Raw genomic sequence first — 18,509 nt, forward strand, 5'->3', positions numbered from 1 at the left:
CATCCATCTCTTGACTCTCCACTCTTTCCACAAGCACTGCACTGCTGAATACACCTCGATTGATGCGCACACTACCTGAGTTCTTCCTCTTGCACCCTTCAAACTGGTATCAGAGCTTCGGCAAGAGTGTGCGTGCTTCCCAAGGATTGGATGGGTCAGTCTTTGCGTGTGAGTGTGAGCCGACAAGCAGTTGAGATCAATCGGTGGTCAGTCTGACCAGTTTGCAGCAGGCGTGATCAGATGGAGGTCAATTTTTGACCGAGCAACAATGTTTTACAAGCTGTCAGCACCAGCAGGTGACGAACAGGCCTGCAGTAGCCGACAGGCACGTGACAGGTGACACGCCGGCGTGGCCAGTCGACGGCAAGAACATCAGCCGACAAGCACGAATAGCAGCGGGTGGCATGTCAGACGGACATGCAACAGCAGGCGACGGCTGCAGGTCAACGACAGCATGTTCGTTAGTTTTTTATTCATCGTTTTTGTCTATGTGATTATTATTATTATTAGCAAGTAGGCTCCCTGCTCACCGACGGGGGTTCGCGTGCGTAAGCAGAGTGTCGAGATCTGTGCAGATTTATGTCTGAAAATTTGGGGCTTTCCCAGATTTGATGCTGGTCATGCAGAATAATGACATTTGACCCATAAATTGCAGACATTGTGTGCATTTGCTTCAAAAATTTCGGGCTTTTCTTATACAAGTGAATTTTTGCTTAGCTGAGCCCATTTCATTGTGATTTGTGCACATTTGAACCCTGAAATTTGGGGGTTTTGATTTAAGTGAAGTTTTTGGAAGTACTTGAAGTGCCACTACTTATAGTGCAAAATGTATCATCTTTAGATGACTGCTGAGTGAGAGAAATTTGGACTTGGGATTTATTAAATGTTGTAAATGGGGACTTCTCTTGGTACATGTATCGCTGAATGCTCATTGTGCAGTGAAACAGTGGTACATACAGCACTTGCACTTGGGTACGGTGATGTATTATTGAAGTGGGAGCTGTCATTTATGCATATGTATCAGATTTGATTTATGTACATGTTGTAATCTTGCAGCAAAATATCTGCTTCTTGGACACCTTTGGAAGTACAAGTGTGTGTACTTGTTATATTCAGCAACCTTGCCATTGGCTGAAAGTATTCAACAATTTATTGTAGTCTTTTATTGCTGAAGATGGATGGCAGTGCATCTACATTTGACACAAAGAATCTTTTTGAAATTCGTAAATTTGATGGCAATGGCTTTGATCTTTGGAAAGATCGTATGTAGGGTATACTTTTTCTAAACGGATTGTGATGATGCTTTGGCAGACCAGAGCCTATTGCTTTGCTAGATAAGGATTGGGCTAAAATGAATAAGAAAGCCATTACTTACATTAAAATGGCCGTCATAGATGATATCTTGGTTGATATCAAGGGACTTACCACTGCTTATGCAGTTTGGGAGAAACTCAAGGCTACGTATGAGAATACAACTCATATCAATCAGTAATCAGTAAGGGCTCTCGCATTGTTGCCAAGGGGTCCAAAAGTGATACACTATATCCTTTGCATGTATCTAGTGTGCATGACCATGTTGTCGCCATAATTGAGCAGCCAAGTGTTTCTTTGTGGCATAGCTGGTTGGGACACATGAGTCAATCTAGAATAAAAGTGCTCTCGTGTTTGGGTTATTTACTGTCTTTGAGGTATGCTGATTTTGAATAGTGTGATCGTTGTATTTATGGTAAACATGCTCAAATGTCACACAAAAAATATATTTTTCTAAAGTCTTCACCCTTAGAGTTAGTACATTCAGATGTATGTTAAATGCCAGGATTATCTTTAGGGGGGAAGAAGTATTTCATTAGCTTTGTTGATGATGCCACACGCAAAGTAAGGGTTTATCCAATCCGTTGCAAAGACGAGGCCTTGGATAAATTAAAAAAATTCCTGGCACTTGTTGAAAATCAGACCAGCAAGTCGTTAAAATGCCTTTGCTTTGACAATGGTGGGGAATATGTTTCCAAAGCCTTTCAAGACTTTTGTGGCAGCAAAGGGATTAAAAGGGAGCTTACTGCTCCTCATAATCTACCCCGAGATGGTGTTGCAGAGCGAATGAATAGGACCATTCAAGACAAGGTCTGTACAATGCTGTCACATGCTGCTTTACCCTATGGTTTTTAGGCAAAGGTTGTTATGACAGTCGTACACTTGATTAATCGATCACCAAACAGGTCTTTTGGAGGGGGGGGAGGGAGAGGGAATCCCTCAAGAAGTGTGGTTGGGCAAGTCACCTTCGTATGTACACTTGAAAGTGTTTGGTTGCGAGGCATTTGTGCACATACGCAAGGAAGAACGCAGCAAACTTGAGCCAAGGTCTTGTAAATGTATTTTCCTAGGATATGGTGATGAAGGTGAGATGGGTTATAGATTATGGGATCTCGAGAAAAGAAAAGTAGTATGTAACAATGATGTCATCTTCTGGGAAGATTGCATGCACAAACAGCCCGAAAGAACAGAGGAGGCTTAGAAGTGAAAATTCAGGGAATGATGCTGAAAATGATCAGTAGGATCTTGCCCATAATGTCCCACAAATTCAGCAAGAACATGTGTATCTGGAACAGCTTGAACCAGCTATACAGCATATTGAACCTACAGAACAACAAGCTGTTAATGCAGATTTGCAGGCTGAACAGCTAGTAAATTTTGACCACTGGGTCCGTTGGTCAACCATAGTGCAAAAACTGCCAAATAGATTTGTTCCTGGAGTAAACTATGTGGTTGATTACGTCATGTTAACAGATTGTGGTGAACCGTCATGCTTCCAAGAAGCAATGGACAAACAGGATAAGTAAGAAATGGCAAAAAGCAATGCTATCAAAAATGGAATCTCTCATGAAGAATGACACTTGGGGATTTGATATATTTACCAAAAGGACAAAAAGTGCTACCCTACAAATGGGTTTACAAAATGAAAGTCACAAAATAGTAACATCCTCCCAATGACTTTGTTTGCATAGGTCCACATACATCTAAATGTACTAACTGCAATCTGGGTGTTGCTCTAAAAGCAACATCACGGGGAAACAAAAAATGATGTATTTTTCCCAAAATACATCCTTCGCACAAGTGCTCAGGAGGTCTCTCTAGTAGAGGTAATCCATCTAGCATGTGCGTACGTTGTAAGAGCATCAAGCTGCCAAAGTTCACATGCCCCATCCTAGCAATGCCATAACTCGGCTTGTATCATAGCAGGAGTAAGAGTGGATGTCAAATACACTGATTGATTAACTGAAAGAGCATCCAACTTGTATAACCCATGACATAAAGTGTCTGTCAAGACCAAAGTCATGTGTTCTTTGTCTCTCACCATGCATATGTTATCATCAAATGTGACCTGCAATCCACAACGTGCCAAAGAAGAGATAGAGAGCAAATTCTTCTTTATGCTTGGCACAAATAAAGCATCTTGTAGGCGGAGAATAGAGCCATCAATGGCTGTGAGCACAATCTCCCCAATACCTTTAATAGGGTATGATGCATTGTTGGCACACTGTACAGACTTGCCAACTGGAGCTGCATGAACAGATGCAAATAAATCTTTGCGAGATGTAATATGCCTAGAAGCACCGTTGTCAAAAAACCAAGTGCCTGCATCCTCAGTAGAGTTGAATGCTCAATTTGCCCAAGAGGTGTCATAACTGCATGTGTAAAAACAATAGTCCCTGTCTGCAACAAAGGACGCGGACTCAGTAGCAGTGGAAGGAGCATCAAAAACAGACATTCCTGACTCCTTTTTCTTCTCTTTGGCAATGCACTTTTTGCACTTAGTGATATAGTGGCCTGGCTTCTTGCAATAATGGCATTTTCCCCTTTTGGCTTGCATGTCCCCTTGTTTTTTGTTTGCCTCTGATGTGCCAGAAGTCCCAGAACTCTGCGGAGCATTCTTCACTTGGCTGCGTTTGCCCTTTTGTCTAGCCATAAAAGCTTGCTCAGAGGCTATAGCATCCTCACCACTATTCCTCCATGTTTGCTCCTCCTCTAGAAGCAAACTGACTAACTGAAGAAAAGTGATTGGCTGCGTGGCAATCCTCATGGTGAGGTTTAAGGCCGTATGAAAAGCTAAGTGGATGCAAACCATGTTGGTCATGCGGATTGCAGGAAGTCCACTTCTGGGTATGTGTTTACTTTCACAGGAGGAGTAATCTCTTGGATCTCCAGGCTACAAAAGTGTGTTGCATTGTCTACTATAGAGGCAGAGTATGTGGTTGCCACTGAGGCATGCAAGGAGGCTTTATGGCTTTTACGTCTGGTGAGAGAGCTTGACATCACAGAGTTACCTGTTTTCCATTGTGATAGTCAGAGTGCTTTAATGTTAGTACGGAATTGTGTCTTTTATGCAAAGGCAAAGCACATACAGGTGAAGTAGCACTTCATTAGAGATGTACTTGACAACAAAAGCATTGAGCTTGTCAAAGTGCACACAGATGATAACTTTGCAGACCTTCTCACGAAGGGTCTTCCAGCAGAGCGGTTTGCTCATTGCCAACAGATGATGGGAGTTGGATAGATATATGTATTTTAGCTTTGTACATACCTAGACTTAGTTGATTCTTTTCTCCTCTTAAGGCACATTGCCTTTAGGTGGGAGGTTGTTGGGAATAAAGGCCTCGTGCCGTTTAAATGTGCTTGGGTGTGAACACACCCTTAGCACTTGTACTTACACATATATATCTATCTAAAAACCTAAAGGTACACACTCGTCATTGTACGTGAAAACATGTTCACTCTCTACTCTGCTCTCTCTCTCAATCTCTTTGGCTCTCATTGCACGTAGGACAGTTTGTCTCGATCTCCGTGCCTAATCGGTCTCTATAGAGCTACCGCATGCTTGCTAGGAACATATGAGTTTTGGGAGTTTGATGATACTTCAGAGGTGTCATATGGTAGATGTATTGCTTCTAGTGGAGACTCCAGTTCTTCAGGCATGCGAGGGATGTATTTTGGGCAAGATGCACATGTTTGCCTTAAAAAAGCATGGTACAGTGCGTGCTGTCTGAAAAATGCACTTTATGAAAGCAGCCTTTCTTCTTGAAATGGGTGGTGATAACCTGATTTAAGAGTTAATTATAGCAATAAATAAATGCACATAAAATGAAATACACACTTTACCATAACATTCTTGAATAGTATACACCCTGTTGGCCCCAAAATTGGCGTCCCTTGCAGTATTTCTTTAGCTTTCATTCAATTGGAAGGAGTACACCTTGAGATTCTTCAATCTCCTCCTGCTAACTAATTGCTCTTGCTGTCATAAATGTCCAGCAAGCCTTTTGGGTCATTTGCCCCTTGTTTCACCCATGACTTCTTCTCCAATTTGACCCTTGGCTGGCCAAATGTTGCCCCAAATCAATTCGGGATGGGTTGGCTCCTGAAATCCCTTGATAATCTTCAATCATCAGCTGCTGATTTTAGTCCCTTGAGCCTTCAATCTCTGGCACGGATCCCAAGGTGGTTGCTAAACCCTAATTTCTGCTGTGAATTAGGGTTATTGTAGAAATTACAGATCAGCCCACCAAAAATGGCTGAGATCTCCTCCGAATGGCTAAGAATTGCTGAGAATGGCTGAGCATAGGCTGAAGGAGATGAGAGAATGCTGTAGAGAGAGAAAATTCTGAGATTTGTCATGAAGAACTGATCAAAATCTGCTGCTGCTGTGTTGTACCAGCCCTAAACGGATGCATCAACAACAATAGGAGCATCAGAGATTGTGATCTTCAGGAGAAAGTGCATCAGCAGCAATTGCCAGCTTCCCAAGGTCAAGAATATGCAATCTCCATCACCAAAATGGTCTCTAATGGTTGGGAATTGGCCCCAAAATCTGGCAGCAACAGTCCAACACCTCTTTCCAATAGCTCCAAAATGAAAAAACGAGATTTTCCTCTCCCTTAAGCCCTATTTAGCCTTTCCCCCACTTGCACGGGAAAGTTTTGCCAAGTGGCAGCTTTCTTAATCCATTTTTAGCGATTTCCAGCCGTTTAAGTTATTTTGAAAAATAATTAATTCTGAAAATTAATTTAGCTCTTAATCCATGCCCAGAAAATTGACCTTGCCCATCCAAAAATTAATTGGCCCATTTGCAACCCAAAGTGGTCCCATGCATTAATTGGCCCTTGTACAAGCATTAATCCATTAATTAATGCCTAGTCCCTAGTGTCACCATTGACACTTAATGGCCAATTAATGGTCCTAGGGGCAAACTGACACCAAAATTCACCTAGAATCTAACAAGTGTAACTTGTTACAACTTTTGCCTTTGATACCCATCTTTTTCACAGGGTCCTTCGGTCTTCAACTGTGAGAAAGTAGCTTGCACCTCACATGTGCAACACATGTGCATCTTTTAATTGCACATTTGATTAATCCTTTAATCAAATGTCAATTAAACATAAGCAAAGCATCAAAATTTCACGTCCTCATGACACATTATTTACTCTGATGTTTGTGGTCCCGTGAGGACATGTACACTTAGGGGTTATCTTTACTTTGTTACATTTATTGATGACTACTTACTGTATGTATGGGTATATGAGCTAAAGGCCAAATCTGTTGTATTCATGCATTTTAAACATCTTGTAGCAAAGCGTGAGGTTGAAAGTGGATTAATGGCGTAGACACTCGTACGGATAAAGGGGAGGAGTACATGTCTTGTGCACTTGAGACATATTGATCATGGCATTATGCATGAAGCCATGACCCCTCAGCAAAATGGAGTTGTTGAAAGCCAAGCACACCGTTCGAAGCTTGGCTACTTTCGGGTGTTTGGTTGCATAGCCTATGCGTATGTTCCGAAAGAGCTTTGTGGGAAGCTTGACGCTAAGGCTGTAAAATGCATTTTTATCGGCTACAGTTTGGAAAGCAAAGGCTATTGCATGTATGGCCCATGCACGAAGAAGGTTTTTTGTTGGTAGGGATGTTATGTTTGCTGAAAACGAAGCCTTTTCACATGACTGTTTTCAAATGCCAGCCACCCATGACATTGATGATATCTTTGAAGGCCTTTTAGTATTAGGAATAAAGGCTTACTGTGCCTTTACGGTGTTAGGGTGTGAACGCACCCTTACACTCATGTACTTTATATATTATCTAAACCTAAAGTGGTACACCCGTCATTGTACCAAATACTGATTGTGTCATGCACTCACTCCTTCAACTCACTCTTCTTTGTGCACTCAGTCTGCATTGTACTCTGTCTTGATCCTAGCAAGTGCTTACAAATTGGTATCAGAGCGGGGAGTAGACGAGCTGGTTAGTTGTCACAGGCGAGCAACTGACGTGTTATGTAGGTCAGGAGGGAAGGTATCAGTCTCACAGGCGACAAGTTGACACGCAGCGCGCAAGCCAGACGGAAGGCAAGAGCCACGGGTGACAAGTCGACATGCAGCGCATAGGTCAAACAGGTCCTGGTCGGCTAGTCAGACGGGTGACACGAATGTAGGGAACCCGGTCGGCTGGTCAAGCTGGTGACACGAATGTAGTTCCCCGATTGGTGGGAGATGGGTCTTGGTCAACGCCAAGACAGGTCCATTTTCTTTTCCTTCATTTTTCTTTGATTTTTGCAAATTTTCCCTTCTCTTTGTTGGGCATTCATATGTACAACCACAATGTGCAAATTTGACCTAGAAATTTGGGGCTTTTCCCGGATTTGGGGTCTTCAATGTAGGACAAGACAATCTGACTTAGAAATTGCACATTTAGTGTACATTTACTTGAGAAATTTTGGGGCTTTTCACATTTTAGTGGAATTTCTTCAATTTCACTGAAATTTGTGCACTCCAAACCCAAGAAAATTGGGGCTTTTGCAAAATTCCTTCAATTTGTGCAACAACTGTTTGGTATATGCACTTGGGTACATGTATTGATGCAATCTGGACGGATTTCCCTCTGAAAATTTGGGGCTTTTGACCAAAATTGTCAAATTTGTGCCCGAGAATGCTTTTGGAGCAGAAATTGCAGTCAAATTTTGGGGATTTCACATACAATTTGTGCCTTGGCCTCTAAATGTGCCAGTAATTGCTTGAGGAGTGGAGCAATAGACACCCTAATTCTGATTTACAGATTTGAAATTTCTACAAATCTTTGGATTTTCATTGCTGGTTGGTACTTGTAATGTACCGTGGTTACTTGTGTGACATTTGGGCTTGCATTTGGTGACTTTTGAGTTAATTTAGTACTGCAAATTATGGCTGAAAACAATGACAACAGCAATCTTACACATCAAAAAGCTTGAGGGTGCACATAATTTTGCAATATGGAGTGCTACAATGTCTTGGTGCAGAAGAAACAGGTGAAGCCCATAAAAACAAAGGGAATAAAACCAACAGACATGGAATAAGATGAGTGGGATGACTTGGATGAGCTTGCATGCTCTACCATTGAGCTCTCAGTGTCAGATAACTTGCTCTTTAACATTAAGAAGCTGAATTCAGTGTATGCAATGTGGCAAAGGCTTGAAGAAATTGTATGCTCAGAAAAGTACAGCCAGCAAGGTTTATTGGCTGAAAAAGTTAATGGACTTTCACATGAAAGAAGGTACAGCCATGTCTGTACATTTAAACGAGTTCAACTCGATTTTCAGTCAGCTGATTGCTTTGGATTTCCATATTGATGATGAGTTTAAGGCTACTTTTTTGCTATGCACTTTGCCTGAAAGTTGGGATACTTTTAGGACAGCTTTGAGTAACTCGAATGCTCAGCTATTATATTTTGATGTGGAGAGTTCTTTGTTGATGGAAGAACTCAACAGACAAAATAATTCAGCAAACAAGTCTTCTAATGCATTGCACACTAGAGGAAAATTTCAGCAAAAGGGTAGTTCTGGAAATAGAGTATGCAGCAAGTCTTGTGGCAAAAATGTGGAGTGCCATTATTGTGGCAAAAACAGGCACTACAAACAAGATTGTTTTCAATTGAAGAAAGAGAAAGGCAAAAACAAAAACGTTGAAGATAACAAGGCTGAGTAAAAGGATAGCTAGCTTGCAAAGAAGAGCAGGTGAAAATAGAAGAGGTCAATGTAGTCACTCATGAGAATGACTGCGATGGTGATGTAGTTCTTGCTTCTTCTTTGAGTGCACATGTATTGATCGTAGATTGTGAGGATAACATGCATACTTGGATACTTAATTCAGGTGTGTTTTTTCATGTCACACCACATCATGAGTGGTTTTTTGACTACAATGGTGGTGCACGTGGTGTTGTCCACTTGACAGAGGGCAGCTAGATGATGAAGGCTATCACACCACCTTTGGGGATAGCAAATGGAAAATTTGTAAGGGCTCTCGCATTGTTGCCAAGGGCTCCAAAAGTGATACACTGTATCCTTTACATGTATCTAGCGTACGCGACCATGTCGTTTCCATAACTAAGCAGCCAAGTGTTTCTTTGTGGCATACCGGTTGGGACACATAAGTCAAATTGGAATGAAAGTGCTTTCTCGCTTGGGTTATTTGCCGTCTTTGAGGTATGTTGATTTTGAACAGTGTGATCATTGTATTTATGGTAAATATGCTCAAACGTCACATAAGAAATCTCTTTTTTGAAAGTCTTCACCCTTAGAGTTGTTACATTCAGATGTATGCCAGGTGCAAAGCTTATCTCTAGAGGGAAAGAAGTATTTCATTACCTTTGTTGATGATGCCATACACAAAGTATGGGTTTATCCAATCTGTCGCAAAGACGAGGCCTTGGATAAATTTAAAAAATTCATAGCACTTGCTGAGTATCAGACCATAAAGACATTAAAGTGTCTTCGCTCTGACAATGGTGGGGAATATGTGTCCAAAGCCTTTTAAGACTTTTGTGATAGCAAAGGGATTAAAAGGGAACTCACTGCTCCTCATAATCCACCCCAAAACGATGTTGCAAAGCATATGAAGACCATTGAAGACAAGGTCCGTATAATGTTGTAACATGTTGCTTTACCTCATGGATTTTGGGCAGAGGTTGTTATGACAGCCGTACACTTGATTGATTGATCATCAAATAGGTCTTTGAGGGGGAGAGTCTCTCAAGAAGCGTGGTCGAGCAAGCCACCTTTGTATGCTTACTTGAGAGTGTTTGGATGCGAGGCATTTGTGCACATTCTCAAGGAAGAATACAACAAACTTGAGCCAAAGTCCTATAAATGTATTTTCCTAAGATATGGTAATGAAGGTGAGATGGAGTATCGATTATGGGATCCTGAGAAGAGAAAAGTAGTACGCAGCAATGATGTTATCTTTCTGGAAGATCGCATGCACAAACAGCCCAAAAAGACAGAGGAGATCAGTAGGGTTGTATTCCAGGAGGATGTACCGATAGGACAACAAAGAATGCATGTTAGACAACAGCAAATACCTATAGCAAGAAGAGATGCCTTTGGAACACCTAGAAGAAGTTGTACGGCATGCTGAATTTGCAAAAGAACAAGCTGTTAATGCAGATTTGTAAGCTGAATAGCTAGCAAATCTTGACCATTGGGTCCGTAGGTCAACTAGAGTACAAAGATAGACAAATAGGTTTGTTCCTGGTGTTAACTATGTAGCTGATTGTTTCATGTTGACAGATTGTGGTGAGTCGTCATGCTTCTAGGAAGCGATGGACGGAAAAGATAGCAAGAAATGGCATAAGGCAATGTTGTCAGAGATGGAATCTCTGATGAAAAATGACACTTGGGATTTGATGCATTTACCTAAAAGCAGAAAGTGCTACCATGCAAATGGTTTACAAAATGAAAGTCACTTCTGGTTCTTTGCCAAAGTACAAGGCACACCTAGTTGCTAAAGGATACAAGCAAGAACATGGAATTGATTTTGATAAAATCTTCTCCTGTAGTTAAAATGACAACTTTGCGAAGCATCTTGGGCTTGGTTGCATATGAAGATATAGAGCTCATACATGTGGATGTAAAAAACTGCTTTCTTACATGGTGATTTGCATGAGATCTATATGTAGCAGCCTGAGGGTTTTGCTACAATGGGAAAAGAGCACATGGTATGTAAACTTAACAAGGGTTTGTATGGGCTGAAGCAGGCACCATGAGAATGATATTATAAATTTGATACATTTATACAATCTTAGGGATTTCATTGGTCTCAAGTTGATCATTGCTTATACACTAAGAAGGCAACAGATGGTAGCCTTATTCTCTTGGTTTTGTATGTAGATGGCATGTTGATTACAAGTAGGGATATTCATACCTTGGACTCCTTGAAGCAGAGTTTACACAATAGCTTTGATATGAAGGATCTTGGTGAGGCCAATCACATTCTTGGCATGCATATACTCTGAGACAGATCGAAGGGTCTTCTTTATTTTTCATAACAGGAGTATGTTACTAAGGTTTTGTAGCATTTCAATATGGAGGGGGGAAAGCCATTGGTGTATCATTGCCTCCATATATGAAACTTAGTGTGGATGATAACCTTAAACATCTGATGATGGAAAGGCTGAAATGGCCAAGTTACCTTATGCTTCAGTTGTCAGTAGCTTGATGTACACTATGGTTGCTACACGTCCTGACTTGCGGTGGGAGTGGTTAGTAGATACATGGCATATCCTGGCAAAAAGCGTTGGGAAGTAGTGAAGGGTATCATGAGATACCTTAAGGCCACAAAGGATTTCTGCTTTGGTAAGCAGAAGCCATTTGTTATTGGCTTTACGGATGCGGACTATGCTGGTCATGATGACTGCAGGAAGTCTACTTCAGGATATGCGTTCACGTTCACAGGGGTGGAGCAGTCTCTTGGATATCTAGGCTACAAAAGTGTGTTGCATTGTCTACTACAGAGGCATAGTATGTGGCTACCATTGAGGCATGCAAAGAGGCTTTATGGCTTTCACGTCTGGTGAGAGAGCTTGGCATTACAGAGGTTCCTATCCTTTATTGTGACAGTCAATGCTATTATGCTAGCATGGAATCCTATCTTTCATGCAGAGACAAAGCACATAGAGGTGAAGTATCATTTTATCAAGGATGTACTTGACATACCCTGCAGATATTCTCACGATGAGTCTTTCAGCAAAGCGGTTTGCTCATTGCCATGCCCGATGATGGGGGTTGGATAGTATATGTGTATTTTTGCTTTGTACATATATAGACTTAGCTGATTTTTTTCTCTACCTTCAAGCACATTGCCTTTAGGTGGGAGGTTGTTGGGAATAAAGGCTCACCATGCCTTTACGGTGTTAGGGTGTGAATGCACCCACACCCTTGTACTTTATATATTATCTAAACCTAAAGTGGTACACTAGTCATTGTACCAAATACTGATTGTGTCGTGCACTCATTCCCTCAACTCACCCTTCTTTTTGCATTCGGTTTGCATTGTATTCTTTCTCAATCCTAGCAAGTGCTTACATTTACTACTTTCTTTTGAGTTTGTGCCTACTGTAAATGGTAGGATAGATTGCTCCATGTGCTCTTGAACAGCAGGGTATTGTTGAGGGTTTGTCACATGCAATGGAGGCAATAGTTCAGCATGAAAGGGCTGTTGTGAATGCAGCAAAAACAGTCCCAAGATGGCTGTTACAAACTCTCTAGGAGAGTAAAATGGTTGCCCCTTCACCTCAGCACACTAGAAGGGCTGCTAGATATGTAGCACATGATGCAGGGGGGCACAGTTGGTTGATATTACAGAAGTAGATGATTGTGATAAGAATGTGTTTGTGAGCTCACTGTTGGATGATGATGAGCCTACTTCTTTGGACGAAGCTCAGCAAGATGTACATTATATGCAGGCCATGTAGCATGAGTCAAACTCCATTGCTACTAACGCTATATGGGCTCTTGTGGATCTACCACTTGGAAAGAATGCCATTGGCATAAAATGGGTTTTTAAACTCAAACACAAGGCTGTACTTTCATTCTATCATTCTCGCACTTGCATCTTTTGAGTGTGGAACTATTGCCTACTCTTGCTTATTGTCTTGTGTTCACACACACTCTTTCTCTTCCTCCATTTCCAACACAACCGAGATTCAGAGGTTTGAGGTTCATTGTAGTCATATTAGCATAGTGTGTTTGTTCATTTATCTTCGTTATCTTTGTGTTTCTCTTCACCTTTGAGTCCTATTGTTTTCATTGTGTTATTGTTGTACACTTTTGAGTTTTTCTTGTTTGGGTATTTCTTTACATGAAGAGGACAACCATAAATAGGTTGTTACTTGATAAGAAATAATGCTGCCTCTTAGTCCTGCATGGGTGGAACGTGTTGCCTTGCCATGTGGCATAAATGCTCGCCCACATCAAAAGGAAACAGATTGCCAAGTCCATTATTGTTAAGTACAAAAAGTACAATACGGAATGGTTTGATCAAATATGCTACCAAATGGTACTTTAGATCTTTAAAGGTACAATACAATAAAAATATGTATTCTGTCTTTAAAGTGACTTAATATCTAATTTTTTTTGGAAAAAAAAGATAGAGAAGTTGTTTGAATCTCAAGCAACATAATCCCCAGATAAGAAGCATTTAACTCATCCCAAATTGCGGATTGGATTGAAAAAGAAGTATCCATTAAGTTGGTGCCTTATGGTACTAATACATAACAATATACTACCTATAGTATAGTATAGTATTAAACCTTTTGTACATGGTACTAGTGTAAGTATGCGTTACGACAAACGTACGTGTGGATCTCCACCTAAAGTATCTCGGTCAAATGAAAAGATGGACAAAGATTCTATTAGAGCTCCTAATGTCATCTGCTTAATGCTAATAGGCAAGAGATGACATACATGACACATGATTGCTAACAAAAACAAGCTGTAGATGATTGAATGACTACACTAAATACATGCACTTGCATAGAGCATGTCAGAGCTCCCATGTCTCTGTTAGACTTTGATGGAGCTCACAACTAGGAGATGATAGCATGACATACTAAATGTTAACACCCCCTGGTGTCAAATGTTCACGAGATTATTTTAGGATATGGTGATCGTTTTCAAACATTGTTGGACATTCTCAGAGAGCCTCACCTCAGGAGATGCCATTATATACTGAGATTCCTCCATTTTAGCCCTATGCTAGATACTTAGATGGCAAGAGATCCAGAAGCTCTTGTTCTCATATGCAAGTCTACTTTCTTATCGTTTATTTATTTTATCCATGATGAGACATACCATCGATTCATTTCAATCACCAGTTTGGTCTTACAGGTCATTTTGGCATCTACTAGATGTTAATACGACTTTCTTTCTTCTCTTGTCGCAATCTGGCACCCTCACTGACATGGTGCAGTCCATGCATGTGGGGGCTTTTGTAGAAATCTTTCAGATTAGTGTGCTTATTCTTCATTATGTGTGGGTGTGTGCACGCTTGCTTCTATTTTGAGCACTCACAGGAATATATCAATTTGTGGTCTGAGAGATGGAAGATCTGAAGAAGAATTCTGCCCGTGTAGGACAGAAACTCTACCAAGGCTTTGAACTATGAAGGGGTTTGCAAAAAAGGTAGAAGGTCTACCTATCACCATAGGCAAAGCAGGAAGAGGGATTTGAGCATGGTCTGGGAAGAAGTGGCAAAGAAGAGGGGGGACCAATCCAAGCGTCTATGGAGGAAGAGAGATGCCTAGTGGAGAGGGAGCGTGTCTGCCTCCAAAAGGGATACCCAGCACACTTTATTCCTTGTAGGTGGCTGCCACCTCCAAAATAGTCTGCAAGGGAATCAAAGTGGCTTAATTGCTTGCAAGCTATTGTATAGGAAAGGAAAACTACCAAAGGGGCGCTGTTGCCTGTGACCTACAGGAACACATAAGCTTTGTTGGAGCTATAGGTGGATTCTTGGTTCAGTACGCTGTCAATGGTCACTGTTTACGAGTGCGGTGCCATGAACTGATTGCTTGTGGTAAGCTTATGGCAATGTTTTGTGGACAAACTGGCTGTTGGCTTTTATGGCGGCAAGGATTTACCATAAATGCTATTGTGCCTAATCTAGCACTAAACTGTATGTCTTAACACTTTCGACTTGTCCAATCATATTACTGTGGGCTAAATAATGGTGGACATACCTTATTGAGTTCTCTTTGTGTATTTCACATGAGCCGAACCTTCACACAACAATTAATGCCGTTATCTAATCAGCCTTAAATGGTGCACACTGTAGGCCCAGTCAGAAAATGTCACCACCATAGAGAATCAAATCCTCTCCACTCTGGCAAACTTGAGGGAAAACATGAACAAAGTATCATGAATACCAAGGGAATAGTTTTGCATTGATTTCCCCATACCTAGGTGTGTAAGGAGGGTCGAATGATGGAATTAGTCAGCTGGAAAAGCTACCTTGATGAATATCTATCGAGAATCTAATGTTTGCAAATACATTTCTTGGGTTGTATATGATTCAGTAACTTTGTTTTAGTTTCCTGTGTACCATGATGGATCGAAATTATGCTTCGATGAGTAAAAGTAAGGCTGATTAGCCAGGGTTGAAAATAAGGTTAAGGTTAAGAATCTTCTAATCATTTAAGGTTAGTATTTACTGGTTTCCATACGGTTGCAGAAATTTAGCCTTATTGTGAGCTGATCGTCTAACACTCAAACTCAATGCAGGACTTTATAACTGGCCCTGTTAGTAATGACACTCTGTAAAAGACTGGTGGTTTTGAAAATGGGTATGGTGCATTATCCCAATGCCCTTCAGATTCAGAATGAACTGGTTGAACGACGACGTTTGGGAAAGGTATGTGATACATTGATCTCTTTGCAGCATCCCCCTACCTTCACTCTTGGAAAGCGCCACACTTCACATAACATCATTTCTCCTCTCGAAATGCTCCAAAAAATTGGAGCCGAAGTTCATTACAGTGAGAGGGGAGGTGATGTCACTTTTCATGGGCCGCATCAAGCTGTGCTGTATCCTATAATTGCACTGCGAGAGTCTAAACTAGGAGCAAGAAGGTATGTTGAAGGCTTGGAAGATACCATGATCAGGCTGGCAGAAAAGTATGGGGTCAGAGCTATGGGAAGGATGCCAAAAGAGACAGGAGTATGGGTGGAAAACAGGAAACTTGGAGCCATTGGAGTAAGAATCTCGGGTGGTGGTGTCTCTTCACACGGTCTGGCATTCAATATAGATCCTGATTTGAGTTATTATTCTCATATTATTCCATGTGGTATCCCTGACAAGGTAGTAACATCCCTCAAACAAGAGACCACTCTAGAGTTGCCTCATGATGATGTTGTTACAAAACAATTGATTGATTGCTTTGTTGATGTTTTTGGGTATGGAGATGTTGAATGGAAAGATACATGATTGTGATATCTTCACATGTTGTCCCTGTGTGTATTCAGGATAAATTTTATGAGAGTAAACACACTCATTAACAGATTGAAAGCAAGTGTATTACAAGGTACTAGTATAACAAAGTTAATGTGCATCTCAGTGCTAACGCATGGCTCTCTAGCGACTCTGTTGTGGTTTGTTTGAGAATGGGCTTAAAATATCAACAACAAAATTGATATCTGACCTAGTGTTGCACAAGTGGATGAGGTTGCCAACCAACCTCCTCCCAATTTTTGCTAGCAGTGATATATCTTCTATGGATAACTTTCACTAACCTCCATAGGTGTAGCTATCTCATTGCACTCGGTCATGCCAAATGCTTTAAAGGTCTTCTATACTTTTTTTGAGAGATGAAGATTTTATCCGGCTCTTTCTAGACTTTAATCCCCAAACAATGGTGTGGTAGCCTAAGTTTGTTATTTTAAACTCGGAGCTGAAAGCCTTTCAAGTCTGACGATTATATCTTCATAGTTACTTGCAATAAAAAGGTCATTCACATATGGGACAATCACTAGAGGCTTTTCAACCTTCTTGTAAACATATAAGTTAGTTTAAGCTTAAAAAGAACATATCTATCCATTGCTATCGTGTTCTAATGGTTTGTTTCAATCCATGCGATGCATGCTTTCGCTTATGGACTTTGTTCTTTGAATGGGGGTCTTGAAACCCTTGTAGTTGACCCACATACATCTCATCGAGGTCACCGTTCAATCGATACAATAGCATTGTTATTGGATGTGTCAAAGTTACATGTGGTTGTTGACATTGCTTCTCTTTGTTGTTGAAGCCCTTGCTTCTCATATATTCTTTACTCGTTAGTGCCTCTTGGTTTTGATACCATATAAAGAATACACAACGCAGTGAATAGAATTTGAGCAAGGAATAGAGAGTACATGGCAAATATGAGGAATATAGAAAGTTCTTTAATTCCAAACACATTGATGATACGCCAGGACGATTGCTTGGTGGACATTCCTACTTGGCCCTTGTCGAGATCAGAATGCGAAACCATGGTGGACTTGTCTACGGTCCACAATCTTGACTCAAGTTTTCAAAATTAACATTTCTATCCACATTGTGTTAGCATGGTGTACCATGGTTGAATTTCATGAGGTATTGGACGAGCTTCATCTACGCATGTATGCGAAGTGTGGTGCACTTGCAAAGTGCATACCATGTAAAAGATATTTTGATTATGGCTTTGCATGGGTCTTTCTTTTATAGCTTGGAAAGGTGGTCAGCTTGGCATGTCTAACCTATCATATTATTAACCTTTCTTAGTCAACTAAGGAATGTTTTAGGGAATATTTCATTTATTGTTGAGGCATCGAGGGGTTACTAGCCCTCTTAAGTTTCTCCAACTAGGGGCCATGTCTCCCGCATCCTGGAGCTTGATGTAATGCACATCAAGGTTTTACTTGCTTAACTACTCTCTCTAACCCAAAGGCTAGATTCACAAAGGTCATATTTTTGCCATGTGATCACATAGATCTCATTTATCATATAAGTTAGGGCGGCACAACCAATGTTAGCTTACACATGACTTCTCCTCATGATGGGGGCCCTACAACTTTGAGCCCCTTGGATCATTGGTGGCACCTTACGAGGGTGGGAAATTGAGCATATTTAACATGGTGGACATTGGGGCTCATGCATCGATCACAATGTTAGAAGTGGATGTAATGTCATTTTGTTGATAATACATTTAAAAAGTATTTGACCTATGGCTTGCTTGTTAATGTGGACTCTTGAGGGCTTGAAAGATAACATTGGCTTGACAAAAAAGTATGGGGTAGTACTTAGAATGATGTTAAAAGGGACAAAAGCATGAGAGAGAGAAGTAGGAGTGACTAGACTAATGATGTCTAATGATGCCATCTCTTAATATGGGTCAACATTTAACATAGATGGTGGTTTTGATTATTATTCTCATTCTTCTAGATAATTGCCAACTACCAACTTATTAATCATGTTCAAAGCAAATATACAAACTTATTAACCATGTTGAAGGCAAATATAATCACAACTCTTTGTTTTAAAAAATGTATTGTGTATGTCTAATATGGATTAATTAAAATGTCACAAAATTGTTACTAGTGATTGCTTTTTTTAATTTCCAAGATAATGGTATGACTAATCACTTATTGATGATGACAACTTTTAGTTTCGCAACAAGTAACTTTAGAAAAACATAATAATTGA

The 18,509-nt window shown here is 40.7% G+C and overlaps 1 protein-coding gene across 4 annotated transcripts in view; it reads left to right on the forward strand.

Moving 5' to 3' along the window:
• The window catches only part of LIP2 (lipoyltransferase 2), a 40,551-nt gene extending 24,156 nt beyond the window's left edge, over nt 1-16,395 (forward strand). For 2 of the 4 annotated variants that reach the window (XM_087701524.1, XM_087701525.1), the window contains one exon: nt 15,575-16,395. In XM_087701524.1, the coding sequence (XP_087557650.1) occupies nt 15,600-16,277 (678 nt within the window). In that variant the 5' untranslated portion in view covers nt 15,575-15,599 and the 3' untranslated portion in view covers nt 16,278-16,395. Of the gene's footprint in view, nt 1-1,056; nt 1,632-15,574 lie in introns of those variants that run through there. The other 2 variants (XM_087701523.1, XM_087701526.1) reach the window with 2 other exon arrangements.
• The last annotated feature ends 2,114 nt before the right edge of the window (nt 16,396-18,509 follow it).

Source organism: Lygodium microphyllum, chromosome 20 (assembly GCF_053477565.2).
Source record: "Lygodium microphyllum isolate KBCC chromosome 20, Lygodium_microphyllum_v1.1.10, whole genome shotgun sequence".
NCBI classification, from domain to species: Eukaryota; Viridiplantae; Streptophyta; class Polypodiopsida; order Schizaeales; family Lygodiaceae; genus Lygodium; species Lygodium microphyllum.